At 33.9% G+C, this 11,769-nt stretch overlaps 1 protein-coding gene and 2 non-coding genes across 3 annotated transcripts; all 3 read left to right on the top strand.

Annotated features, from left to right (window-relative positions):
• The first annotated feature begins 791 nt into the window (after positions 1 to 791).
• On the top strand, positions 792 to 10,664 carry rpl18a (ribosomal protein L18a). Its single transcript, XM_061715102.1, has 5 exons — positions 792 to 892; positions 4,037 to 4,216; positions 6,259 to 6,388; positions 10,342 to 10,451; positions 10,541 to 10,664. Exons 1-5 carry the CDS (start codon positions 875 to 877, stop codon positions 10,631 to 10,633), a joined length of 531 nt encoding a protein of 176 aa, XP_061571086.1. The 5' UTR covers positions 792 to 874; the 3' UTR covers positions 10,634 to 10,664.
• Positions 2,625 to 2,755, top strand: LOC133424621 (small nucleolar RNA SNORA68). The gene has a single exon (XR_009770908.1). It is a non-coding gene; the product is annotated as a small nucleolar RNA SNORA68 (small nucleolar RNA).
• Positions 8,298 to 8,429, top strand: LOC133424622 (small nucleolar RNA SNORA68). Its single transcript, XR_009770909.1, has one exon. It is a non-coding gene; the product is annotated as a small nucleolar RNA SNORA68 (small nucleolar RNA).
• Positions 10,665 to 11,769: the final 1,105 nt, after the last annotated feature.

Below are 11,769 nucleotides of genomic sequence, written 5' to 3'. Positions count from 1 at the left end.
ACTCAAGTAATTTTCTTATGGGTGACTTTAACTTTTACCAAAGTCTTTTTCGGTTATGGTATATGTGTGTATATATATATATATATATATATATATATATATATATATATATATGTATATATATATATATATATATATATATATATATATATATATATATATATATATATATATATATATATATATATATATATATATATATATATATATATATATATATATATATATGTACTCTTTTTTTAACATGCATGTTTGGAATTAAAAACCAGGGCAAAGCATATATTTATTTATAGACATGTGTGCGTGTGTATTTATATCAAATTAATGAAATTACCTTGTCTTTTCTTGCCGGTGTTCTGGCGATTTCTGCTCCCTGCCGAGAAATGCTACTTTCTGGTTCTGCGCATGCGCACGGTCGATTTTCAAAGTTTGATTGCCACGCTAAATTGATAATATGGGATGTTGAGTATTTGATCCTTCAAAAATACACGACCCATGACATGAATTGCATTACACAAAGAGATAAGGAGAAAAAACTACAATTCTATCGCTTAATTTGATATTCATTCAGTCATTCGCATTTATTTAACCAGGCAGGTCATTAAGAACATTCTTATTTACAATGACGGCCTGGCAAGAGACAAGGAAGTGGTTTAGGGAGTAAAACGCAGTAAAATTGTAGCTCTACAAAGGTAGAAAACCATTAGGGAGCATTGTTTTGCAAAGGAACAGAAATCGGCAGAACACCGGCCCATCCGCCAATCACAGCTGCTGACGTCACCAGATCCAGAGCGCAGCTGAACTGCGCATAAGGTTGATCTGCGCATGCTCCGCCCTCGAGCTTCCTTTCCACTGGCAGTGAGCAAGAGACACCATGAAGGCGTCCGGCACAGTACGTAAAAGCTTCTATTTACCCTTAAAACCCGCATAGAAAAGACCACCGAAGACGACTAGAGCTCCGTAAAGCTCAGTTATTCTGTTTCGTGAAATAATATTAATCAAAAATCCGAGTTAAAGGGGTAATTTAGGCGTTTTTCTTAGCGATGCTGCCGCGGCTACAACATGGCGGCCGCTGCTGCACCATGTGGACGCTCAGAGCTGCGGGCAGAACTCCAGCCGATATTCATGTGTTTTCTCTAAATTAGTCAAACTAAGCTCTAAAAACCGACACGTAAAGCTGAAATGGCAACTTTAAGTGACATCTTATCATTCGGCTTGCTTTCCTCGAGTCTTGCACCGTTAGTGGGTCAAAAAAAGTAACTTTACAAACTGATTTACACGTGTTGTAATTGTCCAGTGTTTTTATAGCAGGTTATTTGTATTTATTTTTACTGCTGAAGATTAAAAGTAGTTGAGTTAAACTTTTCTGCAGCATCTTTGAGTTAGAGACTCGAGGCTCAAGTCACCACAAACCGCCACATCGCCATGTTTTTATTTCATTCATAGTATTTAACAAAAATGTTTTTGTATTTCAGGACGTTTTGAGTAGTTATAACTATAAATTATAACTTTCAAATGATTTAAAAACATATTAATAGTATTTAATTTTTTTAGGTATTTTAGGAAGTTCTGAGTAGTTATAACTCTGAATTTTAATTTTCAATTGATTTTTAAAACCTATTTATTAATCTGGATTAAAATGTTTGGGTCATTTTAAGTTTCTGTAAAATGATTCACGTAATAATCGTAGATCTATTTAAAAATATTCCTGGATTGATGATTGTAGAAAGTCTAGAAAAAAAGACTATGAATCTTTATTTTTCTGGAGAGTGGACAGTTTTAGATTAAATTCATAGAATATTATTACAAAGGTTTTATGTATTTCATGACTTTTTAATACTTATAACTCTAAATTATAATTTTCAATATATTTAAAAAAAAATACTAAAATTAATCTGGGTGAAAGATGTTGGGTCATTAAGTGTCTGTAAGATGATTCGCGTAATAATCGTAGATTTATACATTTATTTAATATATATTCCTGGATTGATGTTTGCAATTTGGTTTTTAAAAAAAGTCCAGAAAAAAACTAAATCTTATTTATATTTCTGGAGAGTGGACAGTTTTTGATTGAATTCATAGAATGTTAGAAATGTTTTACGTATTTCAGGACGTTTTCAGTAGTTATAATTTTAATTTTCAATTGACTTTTTAAAAAAAATTACTATTTGGATGAAATTTTTTGGGTCATTTAAAGTTTTTATAAGATTAACATAATCGTAGATTTATATTTATTTTCTAAATCTATATTCCTGGATTGATTTTTTTTTTTATTTTTTTTTAAGTCCAGGAGAAAAAAAACCATAAATGTTATTTATATTTCTGGAGAGTGGACAGTTCCATCCACATGTATCCTTCCTTCCTTGAGAAAAGAACATGAAAACAGATTCCTGTTCCTTCTGATGGGGAAATCCCATTAGGCTAAACATGACCAAATATTGGGTTTTTTAAAAACCGGAATGTGAGCAAATTCCAGTTCTTCAAAGGGGTTATTGGTGTTTACATGGCCGTGTAACCGGGTTATTGCTAATATTCCTGTTAGAAAAGCGTTATTGATGCTGGAAACGTAGTCGTTGTTTGAACAGGTTTGTTCTTAAGACCGTTTTTATTTGTAAGTGATTGAACGAGCAGCCAAACCCAAAGGTCTCTCCGTGTCAGTGGGGAGATCTTGTCTGGTTTGCCGACAGAAACTGGTCCTTGTCGCCTTTCCCTGGCTCCACCGTGCTGATGAAAGTGAATCCAAGGACCGACATGTAGCTGTCAGGGCTGGGATTGATTCTTAAGATTCAGAATCAATTATCAAGATCTGATTGCGATATTGATTCGGGTTAGTGTTAATAAAACAGGTTTTTCAGCTGTTGCATGAATGATATGACTGTAGTTCTGCAACATATTAATACTAGTATTATATTGAGATTCAACAGAAAGTATTGCAGCTAATGATGCTGTAAGGACCAATCAGCTCCCAGAATGCTGATATTATCAATCAGATCCAGGGAGGAAATAGACGCACGAAATCACTTAGTTTTTCCATTTTCTGTTTTTAATTTTTGAGAATTTGGTTTTTAGCATTTTATGCAAATGTAACCCCAAGACTGTATATAAAGTGATGAAATATAGACAATTTATGCAATTATAATTGAAATCTTTAATGTTTTCATACCTTTTTTAAAGGTAAAAAACATGGCAGTAGTTATTCTGGTGTCCAATAAAACATTCCTTTTTTTGGGCATAAACAAAAAAATACCAAAAGATGTAATGATGAAAAAATAAATGCATGCAGTAAAAAAATAAAATAAATACATAAAAATAAAATAACTAAATACATAAAATAAATAAAAAGAGATACATACAGTAAAACGAAATAAATAAATACATAACATGTTTAAAAAAAATTAATAAAATAAATAAAAAATGCATAACTAAATACAATAAAAAATGCATAAAACAAAAAATAACTAAATACATAAAATAAATAAAAAGGGATACATACAGTAAAACGAAATAAATAAATACATAACATGTTTAAAAAAAAAATAATAAAATAAATAAAAAATGCATAACTAAATACAATAAAAATGCATAAAACAAAAAATAAATAAATGCATAAAATAAAGATATATTAATTCAAAAAATTTAATAAAAAAAAATAAATAAATAAATAAATACTAACGTTTCTTCCTCTCCTCCAGTTTAAGGAGTACAAGGTGGTGGGGCGTCTGCTTCTCCACTAACTTTTATTTTTATTTTATTTCTCAGCTTAAGGAGTACAAGGTGGTGGGGCGTCTGCTTCTCCACTAACTTTTATTTTTATTTTATTCCTCCAGTTTAAGGAGTACAAGGTGGTGGGGCGTCTGCTTCTCCACTAACTTTTATTTTTATTTTATTTCTCTCCTGCAGCTTAAAGAGTACATGGTGGTGGGGCGTCTGCTTCTCCACTAACGTTATTTTTATTTTATTTCTCCAGCTTAAGGAGTACAAGGTGGTGGGGCGTCTGCTTCTCCACTAACTTTTATTTTAATTTTATTTCTCTCAGCTTAAGGAGTATAAAGTGGTGGGGCGTCTGCTCCCCTCCCTCAAGAACCCCAACCCCCCCCTGTACCGGATGAGGATTTTCGCCCCCAACCACATCGTGGCCAAGTCTCGGTTCTGGTACTTCGTGTCCCAGCTGAGGAAGATGAAGAAAGCGTCCGGGGAGATCGTCTACTGTGGACTGGTGAGTGTCCCGGTGTCCGAGTGTTCAGCGACGGTGCTGACGTCATGTCGTCACCCGTCCCTGGAAATACGGAGTTGGGAATTAAAAGTTGCGTTCCGTATTGATTCAATACGGAACGCAGTTTATTCCGTATTTCACAATTGTCCCATGATGCACGTCTGTCACACACATGAACAACGAACTAACAATAATGAACAAAATAAATGACAGGATATGTTAAAGGCAGAAACATGTGTTGGTTCATTCTGTTATTTACTGACGTCATAATCTACAGGTGAAGGTCGGAACATTTGAATATATTGCAAAACTTCATTCGTAGTAAATTCAACTAAAGGTGAAACAAATATATTATTTCCCACTACATTCAAAGTGAATGTCAAGCCTTTATTTGTTATAATTTTGGTGATTATGGCTCACAGTTTATGAAAACCCCAAATAAAAAATCAAAAAAAATTTGAATGTTTTATGAAATCGGTAAACAATTCAATCATCAAAATTGTAAAAAATAAAGGCTTAGAATATCCTGCTTTGCATGTAATGAGACTGTGGAATATATTAGTTTCATCTTTTAAATCGAATTATTGAATTAAATTAACTTTTACACCATATTCTAGTTGAATTATTGAAATAAATTAACTTTTCCACCATATTCTAGTTGAATTATTGAAATAAATTAACTTTTCCGCCATATTCTAGTTGAATTATTGAAATAAATTCACTTTTACACCATATTCTAGTTGAATTATTGAAATAAAGTAACTTTTACACCATATTCTAGTTGAATTATTGAAATAAATTAACTTTTCCACCATATTCTAGTTGAATTATTGAAATAAATTAACTTTTACACCATATTCTAGTTGAATTATTGAAATAAAGTAACTTTTACACCATATTCTAGTTAAATTATTGAAATAAAGTAACTTTTACACCATATTCTAGTTGAATTATTGAAATAAGTTAACTTTTACACCATATTCTAGTTGAATTATTGAAATAAAGTAACTTTTACACCATATTCTGGTTGAATTATTGAAATAAGTTAACTTTTACACCATATTCTAGTTGAATTATTGAAATAAATTTAACTTTTACACCATATTCTAGTTGAATTATTGAAATAAATTAACTTTTACACCATATTCTAGTTGAATTATTGAAATAAATTAACTTTTACACCATATTCTAGTTGAATTATTGAAATAAATTAACTTTTACACCATATTCTAGTTGAATTATTGAAATAAATTAACTTTTACACCATATTCTAGTTGAATTATTGAAATGTAACTTTTCCACCATATTCTAGGTGAATTATTGAAATAAATTAACTTGTACACCATATTCTAGTTGAATTATTGAAATAAATTAACTTTTACACCATATTCTAGTTGAATTATTGAAATAAATTAACTTTTACACCAAATTCTAGTTGAATTATTGAAATAAATTAACTTTTACACCAAATTCTAGTTGAATTATTGAAATAAATTAACTTTTACACCATATTCTAGTTGAATTATTGAAATAAATTAACTTTTACACCATATTCTAGTTGAATTATTGAAATAAATTCACTTTTACACCATATTCTAGTTGAATTATTGAAATAAATTAACTTTTACACCATATTCTAGTTGAATTATTGAAATAAATTAACTGTTACACCATATTCTAGTTGAATTATTGAAATAAATTAACTTCTACACCATATTCTAGTTGAATTATTGAAATAAATTCACTTTTACACCATATTCTAATGTTCCGACCTTCACCTGTAGCTTTATTTACTATAGCAGGATATTTCAGTTGCTACATGGTTGTCTGTCTGTTCAGTCATGCAAGTTCAAAGCTATTAAAGCTATTTAAACTTTAAATCAAAGCATTTAGTTTTTTCAAATAGAATAAACACATTTCTATGAAGTTTTTGGGATGTCCCTTTCTTGGTGCCTGCGCTGCTGAAATCGGGACGTCCCTTATTTCTGAAAGGTGTTAGCCGTGAGTGGTCTGTGACACGCGTCTCTTTCTCCTCCTCCGTCCAGGTCCATGAGAAAACTCCCCTGAAGGTGAAGAACTTTGGGATCTGGCTCCGTTACGACTCCCGTAGTGGAACCCACAACATGTACAGAGAGTACCGGGACCTGACCACGTCTGGAGCCGTTACGCAGTGCTGTAAGTTATTACCACCATTATTAACATTATTATCAACGTTATTACCACGTCTGGAGCCGTTACGCAGTGCTGTGAGTTATTATTACCATCATTATTAACATTATAACCACGTCTGGAGCCGTCACGCAGTGCTGTGAGTTATTATTACCACTATTATTAACATTATTACCACGTCTGGAGCCGTTACGCAGTGCTGTGAGTTATTATTACCATCATTATTAACATTATAACCACGTCTGGAGCCGTCACGCAGTGCTGTGAGTTATTATTACCACTATTATTAACATTATTATCACCATTATTAACATTATTACCACGTCTGGAGCCGTTACGCAGTGCTGTAAGTTATTATTACCATTATTACTACTATTATTAACATTATTACCACGTCTGGAGCTGTTACGCAGTGCTGTAAGTTATTATTACCGTCATTATTAACATTATTACCACGTCTGGAGCCGTTACACAGTGCTGTGAGTTATTATTACCGTCATTATTAACATTATTACCACATCTGGAGCCGTTACACAGTGCTGTGAGTTATTACCACCGTTAACCGTTATTATTACCACCATTATTACCACGTCTGGAGCCGTTACGCAGTGCTGTGAGTGTCCGCCGTTACCAAAAGTCATATCTCCATATTTTCTAGCTGAATGTCGATACTCGATATATATCGATATTTTTTCTGTGCCATAATTGGGGTTTCCCCCAAAGCATTATAGCATAGCATCTCTGTTAGCATCTCTGTTAGCATCTCTGTTAGCCTCTCTGTTAGCATCTCTGTTAGCATCTCCGTTAGCATCTCTGTTAGCATCTCTGTTAGCTTCATTTCTTAAAAAAACAGTCAGTTTTAATACAAAGCCTCGTGCCAAATGTCACACAGGTTCCTTTATTAACAGAGGTCTGCACAATATCAACATGTATAAAACAAATGAAATAAAAATAAACTGCCTGCATATATAGAATAAAAATGCTTCTTGAATGAAATAAAACAAATATCCCTTTCCTGCATAACAATTAAATTAAAATACACTGTACAATTAATACAATGTAGACAGTAACAGGCAGACTTTTCCACTGAGGTTGACAGTTGTGCAAATAACAAAACATTTGTGCAAATCTCAAATAAAACATTCAAGTCAATTTGTCACAAAATAAGATATATCAAAATCATTAAAAAAAAAAATAATTAAATGATCGATATAAACGATATTGTCTCGTACCATATCGCGTTATGGATATATATTAAAATCTGGATTTACCACCCACTAGCCGTCACAGTGCTGTGAGTGCTGGCCCTTATTACCAACTGCTAACCGCCAGTATTAGGTTTTAGTTTATTGTTTTGCACAGTTTTAAAGGTATACAAGAAAATATCAAAGATAAATACTAGACGGTGCAGGAAGAGGCAAAAAACCCAATGGGCTTATTTGAAGCCTCCACTGAAGTTATAAAGAACATAAGATTAACACACAAAACAAAACTTATAACTGCACAAAAGTGATGGCAAACTAATAATGCAATATATAGATAATAATAAATAGAATAAAGACAAAAACATAAGTGTGTGAGTGCATGGGGTATTGTTTTAACAACTCCTGAGCAAATAAGACTAAATGGTAGAAACGATCATGTCACTATGAGAGAAACACAAGAACAATTAAACATGGAAACATGAACAATACGTTGGGAAAACGGTTACAAAACAGCATCAAGTTCCTTCTAACGTCTTTATTAACATTTCAAAGAGGAAGAGTAAAAATCATTCCACAGTTTAGTCCCTAAATCTCATCGAACATTAAACTCTTCAAGTGATAAATGTAGGAAGATGAAGATCTGAGGATTGTCCCGTTGAATAAGAATGAACCTGTGAATTAGATTATTTTATTTTATCACCGTGGGTAAAGGAGCAGCCAAACCCAAAGGTCTCTCCGGCGTCAGTGGGGAGATCTTGTCTGGTTTGCCGACAGAAACCGGTCCTTGTCGCCTTTCCCCGGCTCCACCGTGCTGATGAAAGTGAATCCAAGGACCGACACGTACCTGCAGATTTATAATTAATCACATTTTAATCTCATACCTGCTAAAGGTCCCAAATAAAGAATTAGAATTCTAGGACATTACAACTTTCCAGTCATGACTAATCAATGAAAACACTAAGAAGAGAAGATTTGAAATCCACATTTTTATTGGTGAAGTTTCATAAATGAAATTCAAAAGGAAAAAGCTAAAGCATCATCAGCAAACCATAAGGCCAGGTGAATTATTCAAAACTGCAATACAAATACAGTTAAATAAATACAATTCTGAAATAAAATAAGGCTGAGTCTCAAATCGGCACAGACTTTCAAATCAAAATTAAAACTAACTCGATAGAGCAATTAAAGTTCTAGTATCTGTAACGTTTCCAGTGGAACTGGTCCGGACATGTTTAGTGTTTAAATGATAATTCAGGCTGGAGCAGCTCCGGTTAGAGGAACATTATTTAGTAATAAATGTACAAATCACCACGTTCTTGTTCCAAGTCCCGTCTTCCTTCTTTTTCTACATCAGGGGTCAGCAACCCGCGGCTCTTTAGCGCCGCCCTGGTGGCTCCTGGAGCTTTTTCAAAAAAGTTTGACCTTTTTTTTCCAGTTTTTTCTTCTTTTTTTCTTCTTTTTTCATTTTTTTCTTCTTTTTTCCCTTTTTTCTTCCCTTTTCCTTTCCTTTTTAATCTCGACATTTCGACTTTTTTCTCGAAATTGAACTTCAACATTAATCTCAACATTCAAATTTTTTTTTTGGACATTTCGACTTTTTTCACGAAATTTTTACTATTTCCTCGACATTTCAACTTTTTTTTTCTTGAAATTTCGACTTTTTTCTCGACATTTCAGCTTTTTTCTCGAAATGCATAATAAAAAAAAATCTCCCCCCAGTTGTAACTAATATAGAAACATGCAGCATGTGTTTCTTCATTCTAATTCTGATACAAGACCTTTAATTTTTTGCGGCTCCAGACATATTTGTTTTTTGTGTTTTTGGTCCAATATGGATCTAAAACATTTTGGGTTGCCGACCGCTGTTCTACATAAACTTGCCGTTCAAAGGCCCAGCAAAGATTAGCTGAGTGTTGCTGCTACTGATGTTTACCCACATTTATTTACTTTATTCTTTAAAATGATGCTTCTAAGTTTAGTTGATTAGCAGATCTACTACTGAGTTTGTAGTTCCTGGATTTCATCTGAATATTCTGTAGTTTTGGGGTAAACTATTATTTTATCGACTAGTCGATTAATCTAACAAGTAATTGGACAATTTTTTTTTGTTCGATTAATAAAAAATATAATGTATCAAAAATCCTTAATATGGTTTATTAAATACAGTTTTGCAAAATAAAAATATATAATAAAATTATGCAAAATAAAAAGGCCTTTTACTTGAACAGTAACTATTTTATTTTTTTGTTCTATTAATAAAAACCATAATGTATCAAATAAATATCAAAAATCCTTAATTTATTAAACAAAGTTTTACGCAATGTCTTCCAGACCGAGACATGGGGGTAGTTTCAGAGTAAAAGCACCAGTTTTTCAGAGTAAAAGCCTCTCTCTCTCCTCCAGACCGGGACATGGGGGTATTTTCAGAGTAAAAGCGGTAGTTTCAGAGTAAAAGCGTAACTTCCTGTCTTCCAGACCGGGACATGGGGCTAGTTTCAGAGTAAAAGCACCACCGTGACAGTAGTTTCAGAGTAAAAGCGTGTCTCTCTCCTCCAGACCGGGACATGGGGGTAGTTTCAGAGTAAGAGCACCAGTTTTTCAGAGTAAAAGCGTAACTTCCTGTCTTCCAGACCGGGACATGGGTGTATTTTCAGAGTAAGAGCACCAGTTTCAGAGTAAAAGCGTAACTTCCTGTCTTCCAGACCGGGACATGGGTGTAGTTTCAGAGTAAAAGCGTAACTTCCTGTCTTCCAGACCGGGACATGGGTGCCCGCCATCGCGCCCGCGCTCACTCCATCCAGATCATGAAGGTGCAGGTGATCGCCGCCAACAAGTGTCGTCGCCCGGCCATCAAGCAGTTCCACGTGAGTTTAAGTTTAACCACTTCCTGTTTCCTGTCTGTGGAGCCCCCACCGGTCCAGAACCAGAACTCACCTCTCTCTCTCTCCTCCAGGACTCCAAGATCAAGTTCCCTCTGCCCCACCGGGTCCTGCGGCGCCAGCACCAGCCCCGCTTCACCACCAAGAGACCCAACACCTTCTTCTAGAAAAGAACTGACAATAAAGAGTTCTCATGGACCAGACGTGTGGTTTCTGTTTGGTTCTGGTTTATACAGGTCCTGGGGGTCCGGGGAAGGTTCTCATGGACCCGGAGGTTTATTCCAGGTCCTGGGGTTCAGTTCTGGTGGATCTGGAGGCCGCAGGTCCTTAAAGTCTTAAAATGTATTTTAATAATAGTAATTTTCCTAAAATAAGGCCGTTAAACGTCTTAAATCTCAATCCAAGGGTCTTAATTTTTTTAATTTTAAAGGGAATTTATCCGTCATCAGTAAAATCTTTTCAGACACTTTGAAAAAGAAAAATGTATTTGCCGTTTTTGAGGAGAATCTGCAACCTGGCAACCCTGACTGAGGAGTTGCCAGGTTGGGTGAGTTTCAGCCCTAAAGCGTGGGCTGAAAGAAAAATGGGCTGATTTTCCTGTTTTTATTTTTATTAAATATTTAGAAGGAAAAAAAAGTTTTCCATTATGGCAGAGAAAAGTAGAAACTTAACACAATAAACTCACTATTTTATCTGCTTTAATCTATTCAATTTAATTGTAGTTTTGTTTGGAGCCTGAACTTTGTTTGGCTGGTTAGTGGTGATGTGAAGCTTCACTTCTTTGACTTGAAACTTATTACAGATTTAATAATTAATGGTTTTATCATACAGAATATAAGGTTTGAGCTGGTTTTTCATTATTCCGGCTGGTTTTTCATGGTGTTTGGGCTGGAACTTGTCAGATCTGGCAACCCTGACGTCGGTGTCTCCAGAGGAATTTGGGTTAATTTCTATTTAGCACAAATGTTTTAAAAACAGTGCGTGGATGGAACTTGTGCAGAGTTCCATCCCATCAACAACTGATGAAATAACAAAGATAATGTACAACAAATTATAAACATAAAAAAACATGGTCTGGATTACATTAAAGTTAAAGACATTAAAGATTAAGACAGAATAAGATGTTTTTTTAATAACTTTCTGAAGGAGGTAAAATATATTAACTTCAGCGACATGTTCAAGTCATTCCAGAGTTTTGATCTAAATGTTAATATTAAATTAATGAGCAGATGTTGGACAGAAGGGAAATGAAGATTAAAACTAGTTGAATTAAAATCAGATGAAAAAGTAAAAAACTGCTGGG

The sequence above is a fragment of the Cololabis saira genome, chromosome 23, assembly GCF_033807715.1.
Source record: "Cololabis saira isolate AMF1-May2022 chromosome 23, fColSai1.1, whole genome shotgun sequence".
NCBI lineage: Eukaryota > Metazoa > Chordata > Actinopteri > Beloniformes > Belonidae > Cololabis > Cololabis saira.
The sequence above is the reverse complement of the archived record's forward strand: the minus strand, read 5'-3'. Positions and strand labels throughout refer to the sequence as shown.

What these genes read in the sequence shown, in the direction of transcription:
- rpl18a (XM_061715102.1), top strand. An exon ending in AGATCGTCTACTGTGGACTG is followed by an intron (nt 4,217 to 6,258) that starts GTGAGTGTCCCG and finishes TCCTCCGTCCAG; the next exon opens with GTCCATGAGAAAACTCCCCT. An exon ending in CGGCCATCAAGCAGTTCCAC is followed by an intron (nt 10,452 to 10,540) that starts GTGAGTTTAAGT and finishes TCTCTCCTCCAG; the next exon opens with GACTCCAAGATCAAGTTCCC.